Raw genomic sequence first — 17,528 nt, 5'->3', positions numbered from 1 at the left:
TTTTCAAATTTCGAGACCAAAAAAAAAGAAAAAAAACCCCCCCCCCCCCCCCCCCCCCCCCCCCCCCCCCCCCCCCCCCCCCCCCCCCCCCCCCCCCCCCCCCCCCCCCCCCCCCCCCCCGCTTATTCCGCGGTCGGCTGAGTGTTGCGTACGCGCCTGGTTCACATGTCTTGTATTCTTTGAGCAAATATAACATAACCATATCTTGATGAGCTATATATTTGATAATAATATTTCTGAGTTAAAAAAACAGTCCAAAAATAAATATCATATCAGGAACATTGCGAATAGACAGGTGTCATTGCTTGGAGAATGGTTTTGATGTATGTTAGAAGGTTAGTGTGGTAAAGTTTACTGGTTATTGCACGAAGGCCATGGTGACGGTCTTTTGAATGTTGAAATAAGGGACTTGTCTAGGTCCTGACTTCACATGAGAAGGAAAAATATTCAAACTAGTAGAAATTAATGAGAGAGAGCTAAGCGAACGAGCGAAAACACAAACAAACTTTGTTATAACTACAATGTCATTTTATAAACAAAACAGTTTTTGATAAGATATACTCTTGTCCACAAAGTTATGACAATATGGTAAATTCTTGATGGATAAAGTGTATATCTTGTAAGAATGTTTTTAATCAATCTAAAGAATCATAGAGATTAATCGACCGATCAATACAATTCTGAGAAGATATAAACAAAATTCTGTCAGGAAAAGACCATATTGTCACAATCATAACACGACAAAATGGTAAAAAAAAATAATCAGACTGCATTTGATTAGAATAACATACCTGGGCAATCCATTGCCTGAATCTATAAATATAAAGTTAATTTGGGAAGATATTTTTCCAATGTTTGTTCATACATAGGTTAATAGTATTACATGCCTTCTCTCGGGTATTCTATTCCATGCTTAGCTGCTTGTCAGCGTGTACACGGATTTATGCCTATTTTTATATTAAAAGAGAGGAGAGATTTTTTTGTAATCCTAGCCTCACTTTCCCTTGATAAAATCGGCTGTCTCCTCTTTGGAAAGAGAGGCGCTGGAGGTCTATTCCCAGCGGTGGCGACAACCCACCTTCACAATTTATCTGGCTTTCTCATTAATGAATCCCTGAAGAGGACGATTCCTCAATAAGCCGGTTCACGGTTGCAGTCTGAGCATGAGCAGATCAAGGTCATTGCAGAACAAATTTTGAAATACACGGAGACGGAATACTGGATACGTGCTCATGAAAGTTATGTAATCGTTATTCATTCTTGCACATTCAGTGCAATCCATGATACACAGGTGGAAGTATTCTTTGAAAAGGGGAAACAAAGACTAGCACCTCCATCGCTGTAGGAGTGATTATTCCAAAATGTAAAAAGTGGGACCTCTTCATGTTTTGAAGATCTGTGGATATTCGGGGTCATTGCAGTAATGTGCTAACCGTGAACTGGTCTATACTGGAATCTTGGCGTTAAAAATTTTCGTTGCCCGAAAACGAGGTTCACGTTTCTCAAACTTGGCAAGCGAACGAAAGAGCAAAAATGTTTGGACTTTTCTGTCTGATCTTGCATTTTTATTAGATTATAGAATTATGATCATTAAAAACGGGACGAAATGGCGTCCCTGGTGGTTCAAAATGGTCGAAATATTTCAAAAACCCAGAACGTCTCGTCACCCCGGGCCTACGTGCAAAAAGAAAAGAACTCAAACACGATAAAACTTTAAACCTAAAACCAGCAAACAGTGTCATCTGTCTGTTCTCAAGATATAATAGAAATAATTTTTGTAACATAATTGTCCTATCACCGAGATGAGATAATTGATTAAAACACCACCCAACCTTTTATTTACTCAACAGTCAAGAAAATGCGTCAATCAATCCAGAATGTTTTTTTTACATTGTACCAATAGATAAATCAGTATCTGGACGAGAAATGCTAGAAGCTCTAAATAAAACTGGATGTACATCGTCAGAGGCATATTTATACAATATCCTAAAGGGAGGGGTAACTCGGATTATTTTCTATATTTACATAAATATCCGGTTGCTCGTTTTAAACCGAAATTTGTTATATAATGGTTTATTTATTAGAAAATCACATTGCAGCCCAAAGGCTGAATTAGACGACTGTTTACTATAATTATAATGAACATTGTCAAAAGCATTACACAAAGTAATAACCGTTTACAAAATTAGTGACATAATTTATTCAACAAATATTCATTTTACATTTTAAACCTAAATAGCTCGACATTATTGGATGGTATAAATGCACATAGATTAATACATGATCAGATTGAGAGAGGGAGAGAGAGAGAATCAAGAAGGGAGAGAGAAGAGGGTGGGAGTCATAAAGAATGTGGAGAGAGGAAGAGGAAGATATAGAAAGGGAGAGAGAAAGATGAAGATAAAGAAAGAGAGGGGGATGTTTGAGAAAGAGAGATACGTTGAGAGAGGGAGCAAAATAGAGAAAGGGGGACAGAGAGAGAGAGAGAGAGAGAGAAAGAGGGAGATAGAGAAAGAGAGGGGGATGTTTGAGAAGGAGAGATACGTTGAGAGAGGGAGCAAAATAGAGAAAGGGGACAGAGAGAGAGAGAGAGAGAGAAAGAGGGAGATAGAGAAAGGATTGAATAAAAGTAATTGTACGTAAGAGAAGAATATCTCAAACAGCGATATGACAGGAGTGACAAAAACCAGAGATATGGTTTTAGGTATGTGTTTTGGAATGTGTCATCGTCAGATGAGAGAGCAGAACCTGGCACAATTACGATTACATTATATATCGTTATGGGAATGTTATAAAATAAAATGCGATCGACCATCCAAAAGGTTATTTGCTAAAAATTCTACTTTAAAACGTTAAATTAGATTATACAGTATACAGATTCCAAAAATAAATATAAATAGGATAATATTTATGTTTAAAACATCATAGTCGTATAATGGTGGATGCGAGGAAGTAGGCAATAAAAAGGCAAATGTATATATATTATACTATGTTGATGAAGAGGCAGGGCGAGAGAGAGAAAGAGGGGGAGAGAAGGAGAGATGAATAAGATGGGAAAATAGTATGTGAGAAAAGTAATAACTGAAGGAGGGCATGAGTAATATAGTAAAAGGAAACAAATGGAAGGAGTTGAAAGAGAAAGTTCTAATTCATCAATATCCAAATCTAAGGTATTTGTAAACCGAACATACATTGATACCAATACCTACCAATATACATATACCTGATATCATTAATGAATTTTGACTACACAAATTCATCAAAGGCAATCATACGATTATTATCATCAGTCTTATCAAACGTTTCATAAGGTATTGTTTAGTGCGTCAATAAAGAAAGGGATGAAATGTTTCTGTACCTTTCTGTCATATACAGCATATTTGTTGGTAGTGGGTTTCAAAAGTGATCGGGAACTTTCATGTTGTCTCCAAAAGGGTAGCCAGCTATTACAATTGCTAGATTTCGTGGGGGCCTGGGCAAATTTCTGACAAAGATGAATCCTTCTATCTTCAAGTTTCTCAAGATGTCTGTATTCCAGTGCTTCATCGTAAGATGAATAAGCTGAACCTATGATCAATATTCATTGATATCACCAATGAAGAATAAATAATGATTACAAACCATGAGAGCTAGCATAAGCATTATGAGGCATACTTTAAAGGTACTATGTCCCATCTGCAAGCCAAAAAATGAAAAGGTTAAATTCCACGGGCTTTGAAAGACAATACTAATTTAGAACTTCCCTCAAAACGAAAGGGCTTGAAAATGGCTTTGAGTGGGAAAATAACGAGCATTAGTTGTCGAATTGACTTAAGTGATTGCAATCTCCTAAGCAATAGTCTGATTTTCAGACCCTTATACCGAATGGTCGTACGTTGTGTGCTACACAAAGGTTCAATCAGTTTAATTTTGGCCATTACAAGTAGTGGGTTATTGATGTAGACAAGTGCTCATGTACCTGTTACAGCTCATTTTATGTATGTTATTACCAAAGAAAAAAAAAGATGTCGGTCAGTCACTCAATAGTGTATGACAGTGAAGTCTTGAAGGTAAACGGATTTCCTTGCATAATTTGAATACTAGGACACTGCTAATGTGTAAATGTCACAGATAGGACATAGAAGACATATTCATCATTCCTGCAAAGTTCTACAGATTTTGATGTTTGCTGCAAAAGGAACAAAGTATCTGTAAATCATACTTTATATCTAATACCGTTATTTACTAATATCTAGAGTAAGTGACAACAATATGGTTTGATTTGTTTCAATCTCCATCTTTAATACAGCAGTCATCCTGGATCTGTTTTGAAATGCAAGCAAAGCATGTGAGCCTCCTTTAGTTAAACTTTCAACAGCTGACGAGAAATATACCACATATGTAAAAATATCTTCAATATCTAGAACTGTTATTTATCATTTTACAATGAAACAATGCGCTATAAAACTACCTAAAGGCGTAAATTCGACAAAATAATAAAATACTGTTTTTACAAACGTTACAAACTACCAGATAATAATGAAAATACATTCTAATCAGATTGTTCTCATGAAAGGAGGGATATACCCAAATTCAGATATGCATCTACGCCTTTTAACACGTAAAGATGATAAGAGAGACAAAATAAATGATAAATCTTGTTTGGTTGCATTTTAGACACTCATGAGACTAAAAGAACAGATAATAGAAATAAAAATTATTGCTTGGGTTGCATTTTGACACTCATGAGACTAAAAGAACAGACAATAGAAATAAAATTTATTGCTTGGGTTGCATTTTGATAACGTGTTTTTCTCACCTTTGCCCAGCACGTTGCATTACGCGATCCTCGGGAAAGCTCCATCTGTTGCTCTAAAAAGACTTAAATACAGCTCATCATCAGTGCTCTACTAGATCATCACTCTGCAGACCAACCGAAGCTTTCTTCTAGATCATCACTCGTCCGAGGCCAAGAATCTGGTAAGTTGTTCATATTCACGGGCCAAAATATGTCTCCTGATCCTTCAAAGGAAGAGTCAGAATGTTAAGCACATCCAAACTAGGGCTAGACATTCAGATACCATCAAAAAATAGTGTATATTTCTTCAGAAAATTCCCGCCTGTTATCAAATTATTTCAGAAACATTTCTCAATCGGTATTCATTACTTCTTGTGTCTTTTCTTTTTCAGTCATGATGCGTTTTTTCATTTCCCTTCTCTTCGTGGCTGTTGCCACTGCCGAGCTGGCCCCTCTGTTAGAGAACTCTGAGCCCATCCCAGGAAAGTACATCATCAAGCTGAATGTAAGTATTCAGTTATTTTAACGTCACCACCAGTATCCTGAAACTTTAGTTTTGTTCATAAATACATCATGACTTTGACATTACAAAATAAAAAGACTTCTCTTTTTATCTCACTGCTTATCAAGTGCTACCTGACGATAATGAGCCACTGTTTCAAGCCTTGCAGAACTGAACGATTTCCTCTCATGTTATTTGAACGAAAACTATGTTTTTTTTAAAATATATACATAGATTAATAATTATACATCCAATAAAAAGTATGGAATGGTGTTTTTGGGGCAAGTAACAAAGTCCCTTTTCTTTCGTTATATATTCTTCACCTATATCAAGAAATTGGATTAATAATAAAATTATTTTTATCGGGAAAGTTACCAAATTAATTGCTTCAACGTAGTGTGCATGTAAGCGATATGTAAGCGATAAAAGAAAGAAGTAGGCATGTGTCCTTTATTATTCCAGGAAATGGCTCAATCGGTAAAGCATCTGCCTGTTAAACAAAAGGTTGTTGGTTCGAATCCAACCCATGTAGAAGACCGAAGCCTGCGTTCCCCTGTTTCATAGACACAGGCTAGGTCACAGTTGAAAAATCCCAGTCCCTTGAATAGGACGTAAAGGAGGCCCCGTGTAGAGGATACTCAACATCATTGCACACATGAAGCAAACTGCTTACTTAATAACAAATCCCTTTAAAATATATTTTTTCGCTGTGCCTTTCCAGACAACAATTAAAGAAAGTACTGACCTTGAAGCGAAATTAAGCGAAGAAGGGACGGGTAAGGCTTTTAAAATGGGCTATGTAACATCTTATCAACTCCTATTGCAGGAAGAATTCGATGTTGATGAAATGGCCGCTACCGTTCGTCTCTCCGGCGGAAACGTTGGTAACATTATGAGAGACGCCCTGTATGGATTCGCTGCCGAGCTCGAAGATGATATCCTCGATATTGTAAGTAATGGTCACCTTGCTAGTTTTCGGTTTCAGTTTATTTTCTCGTATGGGCTTCAGCAGCAAGGAGAGGAGGGGATAGAGACACGGGTTTAATTGAAACTCTTCTTTTCCTTGATTGAGAAGAGAACGCCTTATTGAAGATCCTTCTTTGTAATGTTAGGATTCGAGCCTGAATGCTTTTTCCAATAAAATTTTAAGTTTAGAGGCACTCTTTGTTGTCAATGTACTTAATGCAAACAGACAAAGTTTTATTAAATCAAAAGAATAATACCAGGACCGAGCTTCCTGGAGTTTTACTCTCTTAAATTTTCGGTGGCCAGCTCGCGTCCGATGGTTATATCTTATCTGACTCTCAAATACTTAAGACATAAAAGTTGGTGGCTGCTGCCCTAGGGAACACACGTTTTTTAATATTTTTTTTTTATCTATAGAGGGGGCTTATTGTAAATTTCATTAGACAGGATGGCCCTAAAACGGACTAGCATACTTCCAATAATAGAGGGTAAATTCACCGGTACCGCTCGATGGGAACTCTGCAGAAGAGAAAAGACACTAAACCTAGATATATTTTTGTTGTAAACATCCACTGGCAGTGCACCTTGTAGAAAATAACGTTTCGCTGTGTAGTTTTAGAAATGATATTACACCAAAGCATTGGGCAAGCTCTTATAATCGTTTAATTGAAAACAAACATAACATTTCAACCAATTTTTTTTTATTTTGCAGGCATTTCTAATGAATTGCTTATTATGCATAGACGTGAAATTAAACGAATTGTTTAAACTACAGTTTCATTGGAAAGAACTCATACCTTGCGCATTTAAAACGCTCCCTATTAATCGAAAACCTCTATTATCCTAATTTGTCAATCTTATTAACAATTTTCGTATGAAAGTTTTCTCCTTCCGCTGGTTCGTGCGAATTTGACCTCACTTTATTGGAAACATACTTGTCCGTTTTCATTTTGAAATAAATGCAATATTTTAACGCCAAGAGCAGTCTTTTTCAAAGGAATATAATGCGATATTATCTAATATACGTATGATATGCATCCTTCACCCAGGTCCGCAGACTTCCCGCCGTTGAGTATGTTGAACGAGATGGTGTCTACCGTGCTCAAGTCACATGGGGTCTTGATCGTGTCGACCAAAGAAGTCTCCCACTTAACAACAGATATTCATCACATAACGGTAGGAGACAGCACTATCCTTTACATCATCAGTAACATAAAAAGTCATAAAGAGTCATTAGGGGTGAATAATTCAGACATAAAAATTGTGTGAAACGTCAGAGGTACTACATTACAAACGATTTCAAAAGATACTGACAGTCTAGACCGTTTGAATTGCATTGTAGATGTTTTTATTATGCGTTCGTTTGCCTGTGTGTGTATGTGTGGGTGTGTGCGTGTGTGTGTGAAAGAGTGTGTGTGAACTAAGGGAATTAAGGTCTATCGACTGGATAGATATCCATTTAGGGTTGTCCAGTACTTCCCCACGAATAAAGATATTTAATACAATTATTTTTGCAATGAAATATTGGATATAATATAGATGCAGGGGAAAGTCCGTAATATTGTTTTGGGGGAGTTTCAAAAAGAACTTTTGGAACTTAGGGAAGAAGAAATGAATATTGCAGGGAGGGCAGGTAAATAGGCTTTACATTTACAGAAGTGGGAACAAGTGAAGTTTTCATGAACTGTTAACACTGGGCTATTGTGGCTATTGTAGCCTCGATTGAATGATTTTTGTTACATGTTTAAATAGATTCTTTCTGTTTGTCTGTCGCTCCAATTTTAGTTATACTGAGGGGGCTAGGAACAGTGTGTGGTGGAAGCGTGGTCGGGTGGTGTTTGTGTCGCATGGTGGGGGGGGGGGGGGGGTAGTAGTGTGTGTGTGGTCGGATGGGGTTATTCGTGTTATGTTACAACTGATTTCATTTTTGTTTTCATCAATCGTAAAATCTATGTTATGATAATGTTTTGTATTGATTTGTATTGTTTGGAATCAATAATAAAAAAAAAACCTATTGAAGAAAAAAAAGTGTGTGTACGTGGAAAAGTAAAAAAATAAAAGAAAATAGGATTTTCCAGGGCAATTTAATTGTTTTTATTAAGAAATGTTGGTTTGTTATTAGTATTTATTATTATTAAAAGTGATGGATGATGATGATGACGATTATGATCATTTTTAATATCTTTTGCAGGAGCTGGGAGTGGAAAAACTGTTTATGTAATCGACACAGGCGTAAAGGACTCACACAATGATTTCAGTGGTCGTGCGAAGCAAGTGGTAAACTATGCTGGTGGGAGTAACGTGAGTAACAAGTGTATATATTTTCGATTGCCTTCCTTTGGTGCAGAGTATTTAACGTTTTAGGTAGAAAAAATTAAATTTGTGTGTGCAGTATGTTTGTTTGGACAATCGTGTTTTTTGTTATTAACATAGGAAATCTGCAAGCAAAACAGGTTTTATCATAATGCTAGATTCAAAACTGACGTTACACTCACCTATGCAGTAAATGACATAATTGCAGTTTTGCTGTGAGGGAATGGGCTGTAGCCTTACTTATGTACATTTGCCCATGAAGCAGGATTAAAAAAATATACCTGAACAGAATCGAATTGCTTTGCACAACAGGCCGATTGCAACGGACATGGAACTCACTGCGCTGGAACGGTCGGCTCCAATACCTACGGTGTGGCCAAATCAGTCCAAATCAGGGGAGTCAAGGTTCTGAACTGTCTGGGTTCTGGCAGCAACAGTGGTGTCATCAGTGGTAAAACACACGTCAATAATGTCATCAAAATGTGACATAACATTAAGTAACGATATTTAAATTCTGGAGCCTATTCCGGAACCTCTTCGAAAATATAAGATATATTTTGTACTACATTTATTATTTTTTTATGTATTTCTGACATTTTTTACAGGGTATTATATTTTCACCAATAGTGGTGGTCTTCCATGAAGCCCTGTTTTGTTTAAAAAAAAATCCATAACAATCATGAATATATACTCATAACAGTAAACACGAAGAGACAGTGAAGAATATATATATATATATATATATATATATGTATACGAAATACTACTGCATATTTGTGATATCGTATTCTATGTACAGATAATCTTAAATTTGGTGAAATATAATCGTTAATTTGTAGACACTTTTTTTATAGAAAATATCCTCGTATAGTGTCGGAATCTCATAAACAAATAAGAAAGGCGATCTTGTATCAACGTAAAGCCACACATGAGATAGCAAAAGGTTTAAACACATATTTACATTGCATATATTGCAAAATTAGATTCGTTGTTTAATAATAAACATTAATTGGAATTAATAAATCATTTGAATATACTAGCTAAATACTAATGAACGTCAATGTATTTCATCCTGATAATGAAAATGTCATTAATTCGATTAGAAAATCTTCATGTAATACTACATTGGTAGAACTATGAAGCAAAGTCCATCAAATACGATGATGGGTACAGTTGTGAGCTAAAAGCGACAAGAAATCAATCTTGTGATTCACACATATTACAAGTATATTACCATTTCGATTGACCATATTTAAAAGGTGTTCACAGAACTTGCCATATTCGATGATCTTTCCAATTGATTCCAAACTGTTATTGATGACCCGAGGAGGGGGCTGTGTTTAAAACATTCTAAGATGACGACGATAGAAAGATATATATCATCTCCTCTTTTCAATCTATATTAAAATTTGGAAGGACAGGCATTTTTCCTGATTATTCCTAAATGATAACAATTTGTTTTATCCCGCCCCAGAATCATCGATAAAAATTTGAAACATAACGACTAGGGCGGGGCTGGGGTGTATCTGCCAAGCTTACACCAAACATGTCAAAACATTCATATTCCCTTTTATTGACGCTGAGCTCGTGTATTATGTTTTATTCTTCAAATATTGGGTTTTATTCCTTTTCACAGGGATAAATTATGTAATAAATGCTGCAAGGTCGAGTTCGAATCTTATTGCCTCGATGTCTCTTGGAGGAGGCGCCTCAACTTCCCTGGACAACGCCGTCAAGAACTTGGTCAGTGCAGGAGTTCCAACTGCCGTGGCCGCTGGTAATGACAACAAGAATGCTTGCAATTATTCTCCAGCTCGTGCTTCCACCGTAAGTTTAACCATTGTCTTACAGTTTATTTCATGCTGGCCCTTACGGATCAGGATTTTTAATTTCCTTTATTCTTTCGTTCTAGACTTTTTGATATGTGTAAAATTTTACGAATTATTGTTGTTCTATAAGGGTCTGCACTGTTTTCTGTACATATCGCTACACACAATCGTTTTTTCTACATCAGGCAAATAACCTTTTTACAATTTCCTTCAGTTAGTTTAGTTTCGAACGCTCTGACAGCACTCAAAATAAAATATCGAATAGGGTTGGTATAACAGTTTTAGTTGTGTTGCCAAAAAGAAAGAAAAACAGAGCATTGCCGAAATTACTCTGGACATCTTTACATGTTTCTTGGTAAAGAAAACCCTCATGACAACATTCATCTAATTGATTATTCAAACTATGCTGATTTCTAAATATTCTTAGTAAGCTCAATGTTAATTGCCGGAAACCTAAGAAGAAAAAACGAAGAGCATAAGCAATATCGTGATCATTAATCTAGGTAACTGTTATTTTTTACGCATCATTATTATCATCATTATCATAAAAACTATTATGACTATTATTAGTAGTAGAAGTGGTAATGATGGTAGTAGTAGTTTAATCATCATTACTTTTACAAACTACTTTTCAGCTAAGTATTCTAGTAGTCTTTAACTTCTATTTTGCACAATAATAAACGTTCTGTTTCTAAAGTGGGATTTGATTTATAGTTATTCTGTACTTTAATAACTTTTATTTATTAATGAATGATCCTATTTAACGAACATTTTTACATTTGGAATATTTGCAATTAGTCCTCGGGCTATCAATTTCTATATTCTGAATATATTAGATTGAATGGAATTGAATCGAAGTTTTACATGTTTTTTTGTTATGTTATTTTTATTATCATTATCATTATCATCATCATTATTACTATCATTATGTATATAAAAATTACTTTGATTATTATTTTAATTGCCATCATCGTCATCATTTTCATTAATATTAAAGCTAAAATGAAGGAAAACACTGTACTACATTGCAGGCAATCACTGTTGGAGCTACGGACAAGACCGATAAGCGTTCCTCCTTCTCCAACTACGGAAGCTGCCTAGACATCTTTGCTCCTGGTACTTCCATCACCTCCACTTGGTATACTAGTAACAGTGCTACCAAAACAATCAGCGGGACCTCCATGGCCTGCCCTCACGTTGCTGGTATGCATGGATTTTGATTAATTTCTTGTTTAAAAACTCAACCACATAACTAAGACCACGCTATATATGAGATAATTTCACATGTACATCTGTAGTTAATTATTGGTTTTGCTTCTTTCTTGATTGTCCATGTATTCTATCTTCTAATTCAATCTATAATTTAAAATGCTAGTGCTCTGTCGAAGTTGATTTTCGGACACATTCGGGAACCCTGCACTTGTCCAGCTCATCTCTGTCTACAAATTGTGTCTACATGTTCTATGAATTTATACTCTTGAATATCATTGATCAAGCTAGGGAAAGCGATCATGCGAAACGGGCCTAATAGTACCCTCCCTGACACATGTGGTTCATATTTGATGGTTTGTGCCTTCGAAGTGGAAATCTATGCTTGCATGACTCAAATTATTTTATATTTATTTGATTGACTGTCATTTTGTCATAGGTGCCCTTGCTTGCTACGGAACCAGTTCAAAAATGCTTGCAAACACCTCCAACTACAAGATTTCTAACACAGGAAGTGGAAGTCCTAACAAGCTCCTCTACGTCTAGGTGGGTACAAGTCCTATTTATCTGTTCTCTCTCATTTTTCGGCATATTTTATGAATCTAAAGTATGCGTGTGCCTGCATGCAGTTCCATTTAGCTTACGAATCTATTTCATGGGAGTGTAGGCTGCATGGATTATTCAATTATAATTGTAGTCATTGAAATAATGATAATAATAATAATAATAATAATAGTCGCAATAATAGTGATACTAAAAGTATCATCAATAATAATAACAGAAATACTGCTGTTCCTTCTTATTATGATAACAAACATTATAACCATGCTTATAATAATTCTATTACTAATCGAAATAATGACAATAATAGTAATAATCATAATGGTGTCAATATTACCCATTGGTCAATAACCCCAGTTGACAATTACGCCACCCTTGCAAAAGACCCCCGGAGGGAAAAACCCCCTTCCCCCCGGCCCGGAAATGACTTCCTGTCGAATATCCACCCTGAAAATAAGTTGGTTTTAACTAATGCAGGTTATATCGGGGGGAATTGTCATGGGGGGGGGGGGGGGGGTTATTACCTTAGGTGGTAATTTTCCGGGGGGGGGGGTAATTTTCTGGAAGGTTTTGTTATTTGGGGGTAATTGTCCCGCTGGTAATTGGCCGGGGGTGATTTTCTAGGGGTTAATTGTCCTAAAACCGAAATATATTATTAACAACGTTGTTTAGTGTTACGCAAATTATATCAAAAATCAGAAATGAACCAGCGAGAAGTTAGGATAAAGATACAATATAAAAATATAAATGTACATAAATATCCATGAATACCATATGAAAATTTTCTTACTTAAGTTGAAAATAAGAACATACTAATATTAATTTGAATGCTAGTTGAGCAGTTTCTAAATTGAATGACAAATCTATGAAACCCTTCGACCAAAATCCTAAATTAAATACAAAAACTGGGAAATTGAATGATAATTGGCATGGCAAAGCCGATCTGCGCTAACTTACATGCAAAGTAAATGAATTCGAATGACCAACACGCGAATTTGGCCGGGAAATCCTATATTACAAATTTTCTGCTCTGTTATTTGATTTTCAGGTGGTGACGCTGGCCGTGCCCCTAGAGCAGAGATTAAAAAAATGTGGAACGTGGAATATGGAACAGATAACACATAATTGCGTTTGATTCCTTTTTCAAATCATCATCTACTTTTGATTATTCCTGAAGTGCGTTAATTGGAGACTCAATTGCGTGTAACAACTTCACATTTTCTTTCGCCTTGCAGATGATAACCTCAACAAGATTGTAATATGAATTGTAATTGTATTGAATAGAGATACATGTACTTGATGTATTATTGGTATTTTAAAGTCATAAAACACATTCTAAAAGTGCCACTAAAATATCGAATTCTTTACCGAATAAAATTTCATTTGAACAAACAACTTGGCTTTGCAAAACATATGTGGTATTGCAGTGAGTGACAAAACACACAATGAAATAAAGATATTCGGGCTGTTTCATCTAACACTTTTAGCATGATTAGAGAAGTTGTTTCTTGCTAGCTCGCATGCTGCTAACAATAAATCAACATAATAGCAAATTACAGCGTTAGAGTCGCCAATCCCTGGTAAGAAATTTCCCCTGCGATTATGCTACATAAGCTTGACCCTAATCTTACGGTACTCGTTAAACCGACCCAGATACAAATGCGTAGGAGAACTCCTGCGTAGGACAGATGAAGTATCACCAAACCCATAAGCATAATGGTCCGTATTCTAATAATTCAATTAAACCTGTCCCTAGGTATACGCTCACGTTTTTAGAAAGGATAACATAAACTAACCTACAATCTTAAATTTTAAGTTTAAATAAGTTAAAGATTGTATTAGAGAGAGGGCTAGAGAGTTGAAGAGATAGATAAATGGCCAAATTTTAAATGAGGCAAGTGATAAGAGTAAAGAATAAACGATAAAAGAAGAAAGAGATATTATGGTATAGACAGTGGGCGGAGCAGTTGAAGAGAGGAGATTAAAAGAGAAAGAGAGAGAGAGAGAGAGAATATGGGGGTCTGAGAAAAGGTATAATTATGAGTAATAATAATAATATATAAAATGTATTAGGCGCTTAATACAGGTGTTTCTAAGCGCACCATTGTCTGAATTAAAATTACCAACTAAAACTTGTAATAAACACACAAATATAAATATGTTCTTTATTCAATAAATCATACATATATAATAACAAAAATAAAAATGTGATCAAACATAAGGTCAAACATGAGATCAAACAAAATATCAAACAAACAAAGAATAAGATGGTGTGCACCTCCTTTGATCGACTCTCAACTGCATAATAGCATATATGAATTAAAAAGGTGTGTTTTCAGTAAGGACTTAAACTGGTCAAGAGAATGAGTATTATGAATATGCGCTGGTAATTTATTCCAAAGGATAGGGGCATTTACTGAAAAAGCTCAATCGCCATATTTTGTAACAGAACGAGGTCCAAGGGTTAACTGCAAGGTTGATGATGATCGAAGAGGTCTTAAAGAACTAGAAGAACGTAAGGAAATCAAATCTGAAAGATATTTAGGGGCTTGGCCATGGAGAATTTTGTATGTCAGAAGAAGAACTTTAAAATTAATGTTGTACGATGGTGTATGGGAAGCCAACGGAGAGAACGCAATATTGGGGTTATGTGCTCAAATTTTCTCGAGAGAGTAACAAGCCTTGCAGCAGTATTCTGAATTATTTGGAGTGGAAGTAAGTATGAATGAGGAAGGCCAGAAAAAATTGAATTACAATAATCAAGGTGGGAGGATACAAAAGCATGGGTTAATTTTGCAGTTGTGGGTCGGTCAAGTAATAGGGGCTGGATAAAGTAAAAGGTTTTCAAGGACTGGAGTGGGGGTGAGAGCCTGGGAGAGACAGCAAGTTGGTGGAATACAGATTTTGGCGCAAAATTGATGGTGAATTGTGTGTGTCTGTATGTGTGTTTGTGTGTACGTATACTTTATATACACTGTTGGAATGATTTTGACAATAATTTATTCCTAATATATCTAGATAATAGTTTACATTCTCAGATTTTATTGAATAATTTGCGAGTGTTTGTTTTGCGTGACTGCTAAAGCATATGTGTGCTACTATGTTAATCAACTAGGGGAACTACGCCCTTAAGTGATAACTGATAGTAATGATGATATATGCCTTACAAAAGGGCATTAATATAGATGATCGACACGGTTTTGATTCTTGGGCCTCACAGTAACGCGACCATTGCTGAATCATGTCTGTACGCAGCGGGGGTCTGGGTACGTCGCCAACCCCACAAATACAAAAAACCCAAAGAAAATGCAATAAGTTATCAATAATTCATTGCATTTTCACGCGGTCCCCAACAGGGAAAAGTCCTATGTATAGGGCCATGCATTATGATTCAAGGCCTGGCCACACAAAAGATTTTTTTTCTGTTGGGGATCGGGGCAAAATTCAATGAATTATTGATCATTTATTGCATTTTTTGTTTTGTTGTATTTGTTGGGGCGGCGACGTACCCTAGCCCCCTAATACAACCATTATACAACTATGAGTCATATGCCCAAACCCCAGTCACTTGCACTCTCCATAGCCACTCCCCATAATACCATGACAACCCTGACAATTGACCAATCATAAGCATGTTTAAATCTCCCATCCCAACATTGTTTCTCCCCCCAAACTTTCTGATTGAAAAGTTGGCTAATCAGAAAAACTTCGGTTTCAGCCATCAGCCGCTGAACAAGGATTCTAGAATCGTCTACTAGAGAGTCATTGTGTTATGTAGTTAAGTATCGAGATTGAATAAATGTTTCTGAAACTGTAAACAAGAACGATTACAAGTCTCGTTTTATTTATGCTCCTCGCCTCATCACCGATCCCTATACACGACATGGTGGAGAACCCGGCTTTGAAGAATTTTCTTCAATATACTTACTAAGATCGATGAGAACCCGGTTTTGTAGAAATTTATTTCTGCTTCAGACGTGAGGAGGACCAGCAATTGAAGTGAACATTTACATATCTCGATTTTGTCTGCTGAAAACGACACTAAACATGACAGGAAATTAACCAAAGACGACGACAACATGCACGGCGACGTAGACTTAAACCTATAGCTCAGCTCATCCTGCATGAAGCTCGACCGACGACATCGCATTATGAAAGTAATGGACAACACCCTTGACGTGGAGGACTACGCCAACAGCAAACCACGTTGGATGCAACACTCAGCTAGACATCGACGGACGTCACCCAGGAGATCTAACAATTCACGCCCATGACATGACATTAACCTTAGCATGCACCCAGGACCATGATGAGGACATCGACGCTTCGATCACTGTCTCAAGCTCCGCAATGAGAAAGTTGAGAGGAAGTGGGCGGTGAGGGGTACGGGGGCGCGGTTTGGGCGTTTCATTATTATTATTTCTACCGCGGGGAGTTTGTGGAAATGTAGGAGCCACCTCAGGTCTGGCAGGACTTGAATGGAGGGGGTAGCACCGCAGCTGTCTGACATCAGCAGCTCTTCGATTGGTCAATTCTCTTTATGCACATTCAACCAATCAGTCAGTAGAAAACTAAAGCAGAAGAGGTTCGCTTGTCCTGATATGTTTGGATGATAACGCGAGGTTGCATAACGTTTCATATGTTCCAAGTTGTAGGCACATTCTTTACCTTTCATAGGAGTATTGTCTTCTCATTTTTATGAGTCGAAAATGATAGTTTAATATTGTTTTATTGTAGGCCTATAAACCGTTTCGATTCCTTCGAAAATCCTTGCCTATTTTGGCTATATAGTCTTCCATTTTTATTCTCAGTTTCTACGAGCTACTTCTATATATAGCTATAACTAAGTAGCTAGTTGTCACGTGCTTCGTGTTACTTATAATCTAATTGATATTTGACCTATGTCATGTCAGTTGATACCTAAAACCTGTGATCTCAATTAATTCAATGAGATCAGTCACGAATAAACGCAAACTAAAGCATGACATGAGCCAGCACATTATGATGACATTGCAAACTCATTTATTATATCCAGTTTTGACCAGCTACATACATGTACATTATATACACAATCTGCCTTTCAAGCAGCAACAAAATGATTGGTCGATACATCATGATTATTCGATTTATCAGTATAATTGGGATTTTGCAACTATAATTTAAAGTAAGCATACAAGAACATTATTTTCAAGTTTAAGTACGCCCTCGTGATTATTTATTTAAAAGGAAACAAATGATAAAAGTACTAGAAAGAAAACTTTAAAAGGCAGCACCAAAATCAATCTGCGAATGGCATATACATTTCTAGTACAATTTCAATAATTTCATTATATTTAACATTTCATGAACACATATGAATTATTACAGAATT

At 36.3% G+C, this 17,528-nt stretch overlaps 1 protein-coding gene across 1 annotated transcript; it reads left to right on the top strand.

The window, feature by feature from the left end:
* The first annotated feature begins 4,880 nt into the window (after positions 1 to 4,880).
* On the top strand, positions 4,881 to 13,552 carry LOC582291 (aqualysin-1). The gene is made up of 10 exons (XM_011680218.2): positions 4,881 to 4,959; positions 5,170 to 5,282; positions 6,106 to 6,228; positions 7,295 to 7,421; positions 8,437 to 8,546; positions 8,871 to 9,009; positions 10,195 to 10,385; positions 11,419 to 11,590; positions 12,036 to 12,142; positions 13,206 to 13,552. The coding sequence occupies exons 2-9, from the start codon at positions 5,172 to 5,174 to the stop codon at positions 12,140 to 12,142; spliced, it is 1,080 nt and encodes a 359-aa protein (XP_011678520.2). The 5' UTR covers positions 4,881 to 4,959; positions 5,170 to 5,171; the 3' UTR covers positions 13,206 to 13,552.
* The last annotated feature ends 3,976 nt before the right edge of the window (positions 13,553 to 17,528 follow it).

This window comes from Strongylocentrotus purpuratus, unplaced genomic scaffold (assembly GCF_000002235.5).
Source record: "Strongylocentrotus purpuratus isolate Spur 01 unplaced genomic scaffold, Spur_5.0 spur5_scaffold_14, whole genome shotgun sequence".
Taxonomy (NCBI): domain Eukaryota; kingdom Metazoa; phylum Echinodermata; class Echinoidea; order Camarodonta; family Strongylocentrotidae; genus Strongylocentrotus; species Strongylocentrotus purpuratus.
The sequence above is the reverse complement of the archived record's forward strand: the minus strand, read 5'-3'. Positions and strand labels throughout refer to the sequence as shown.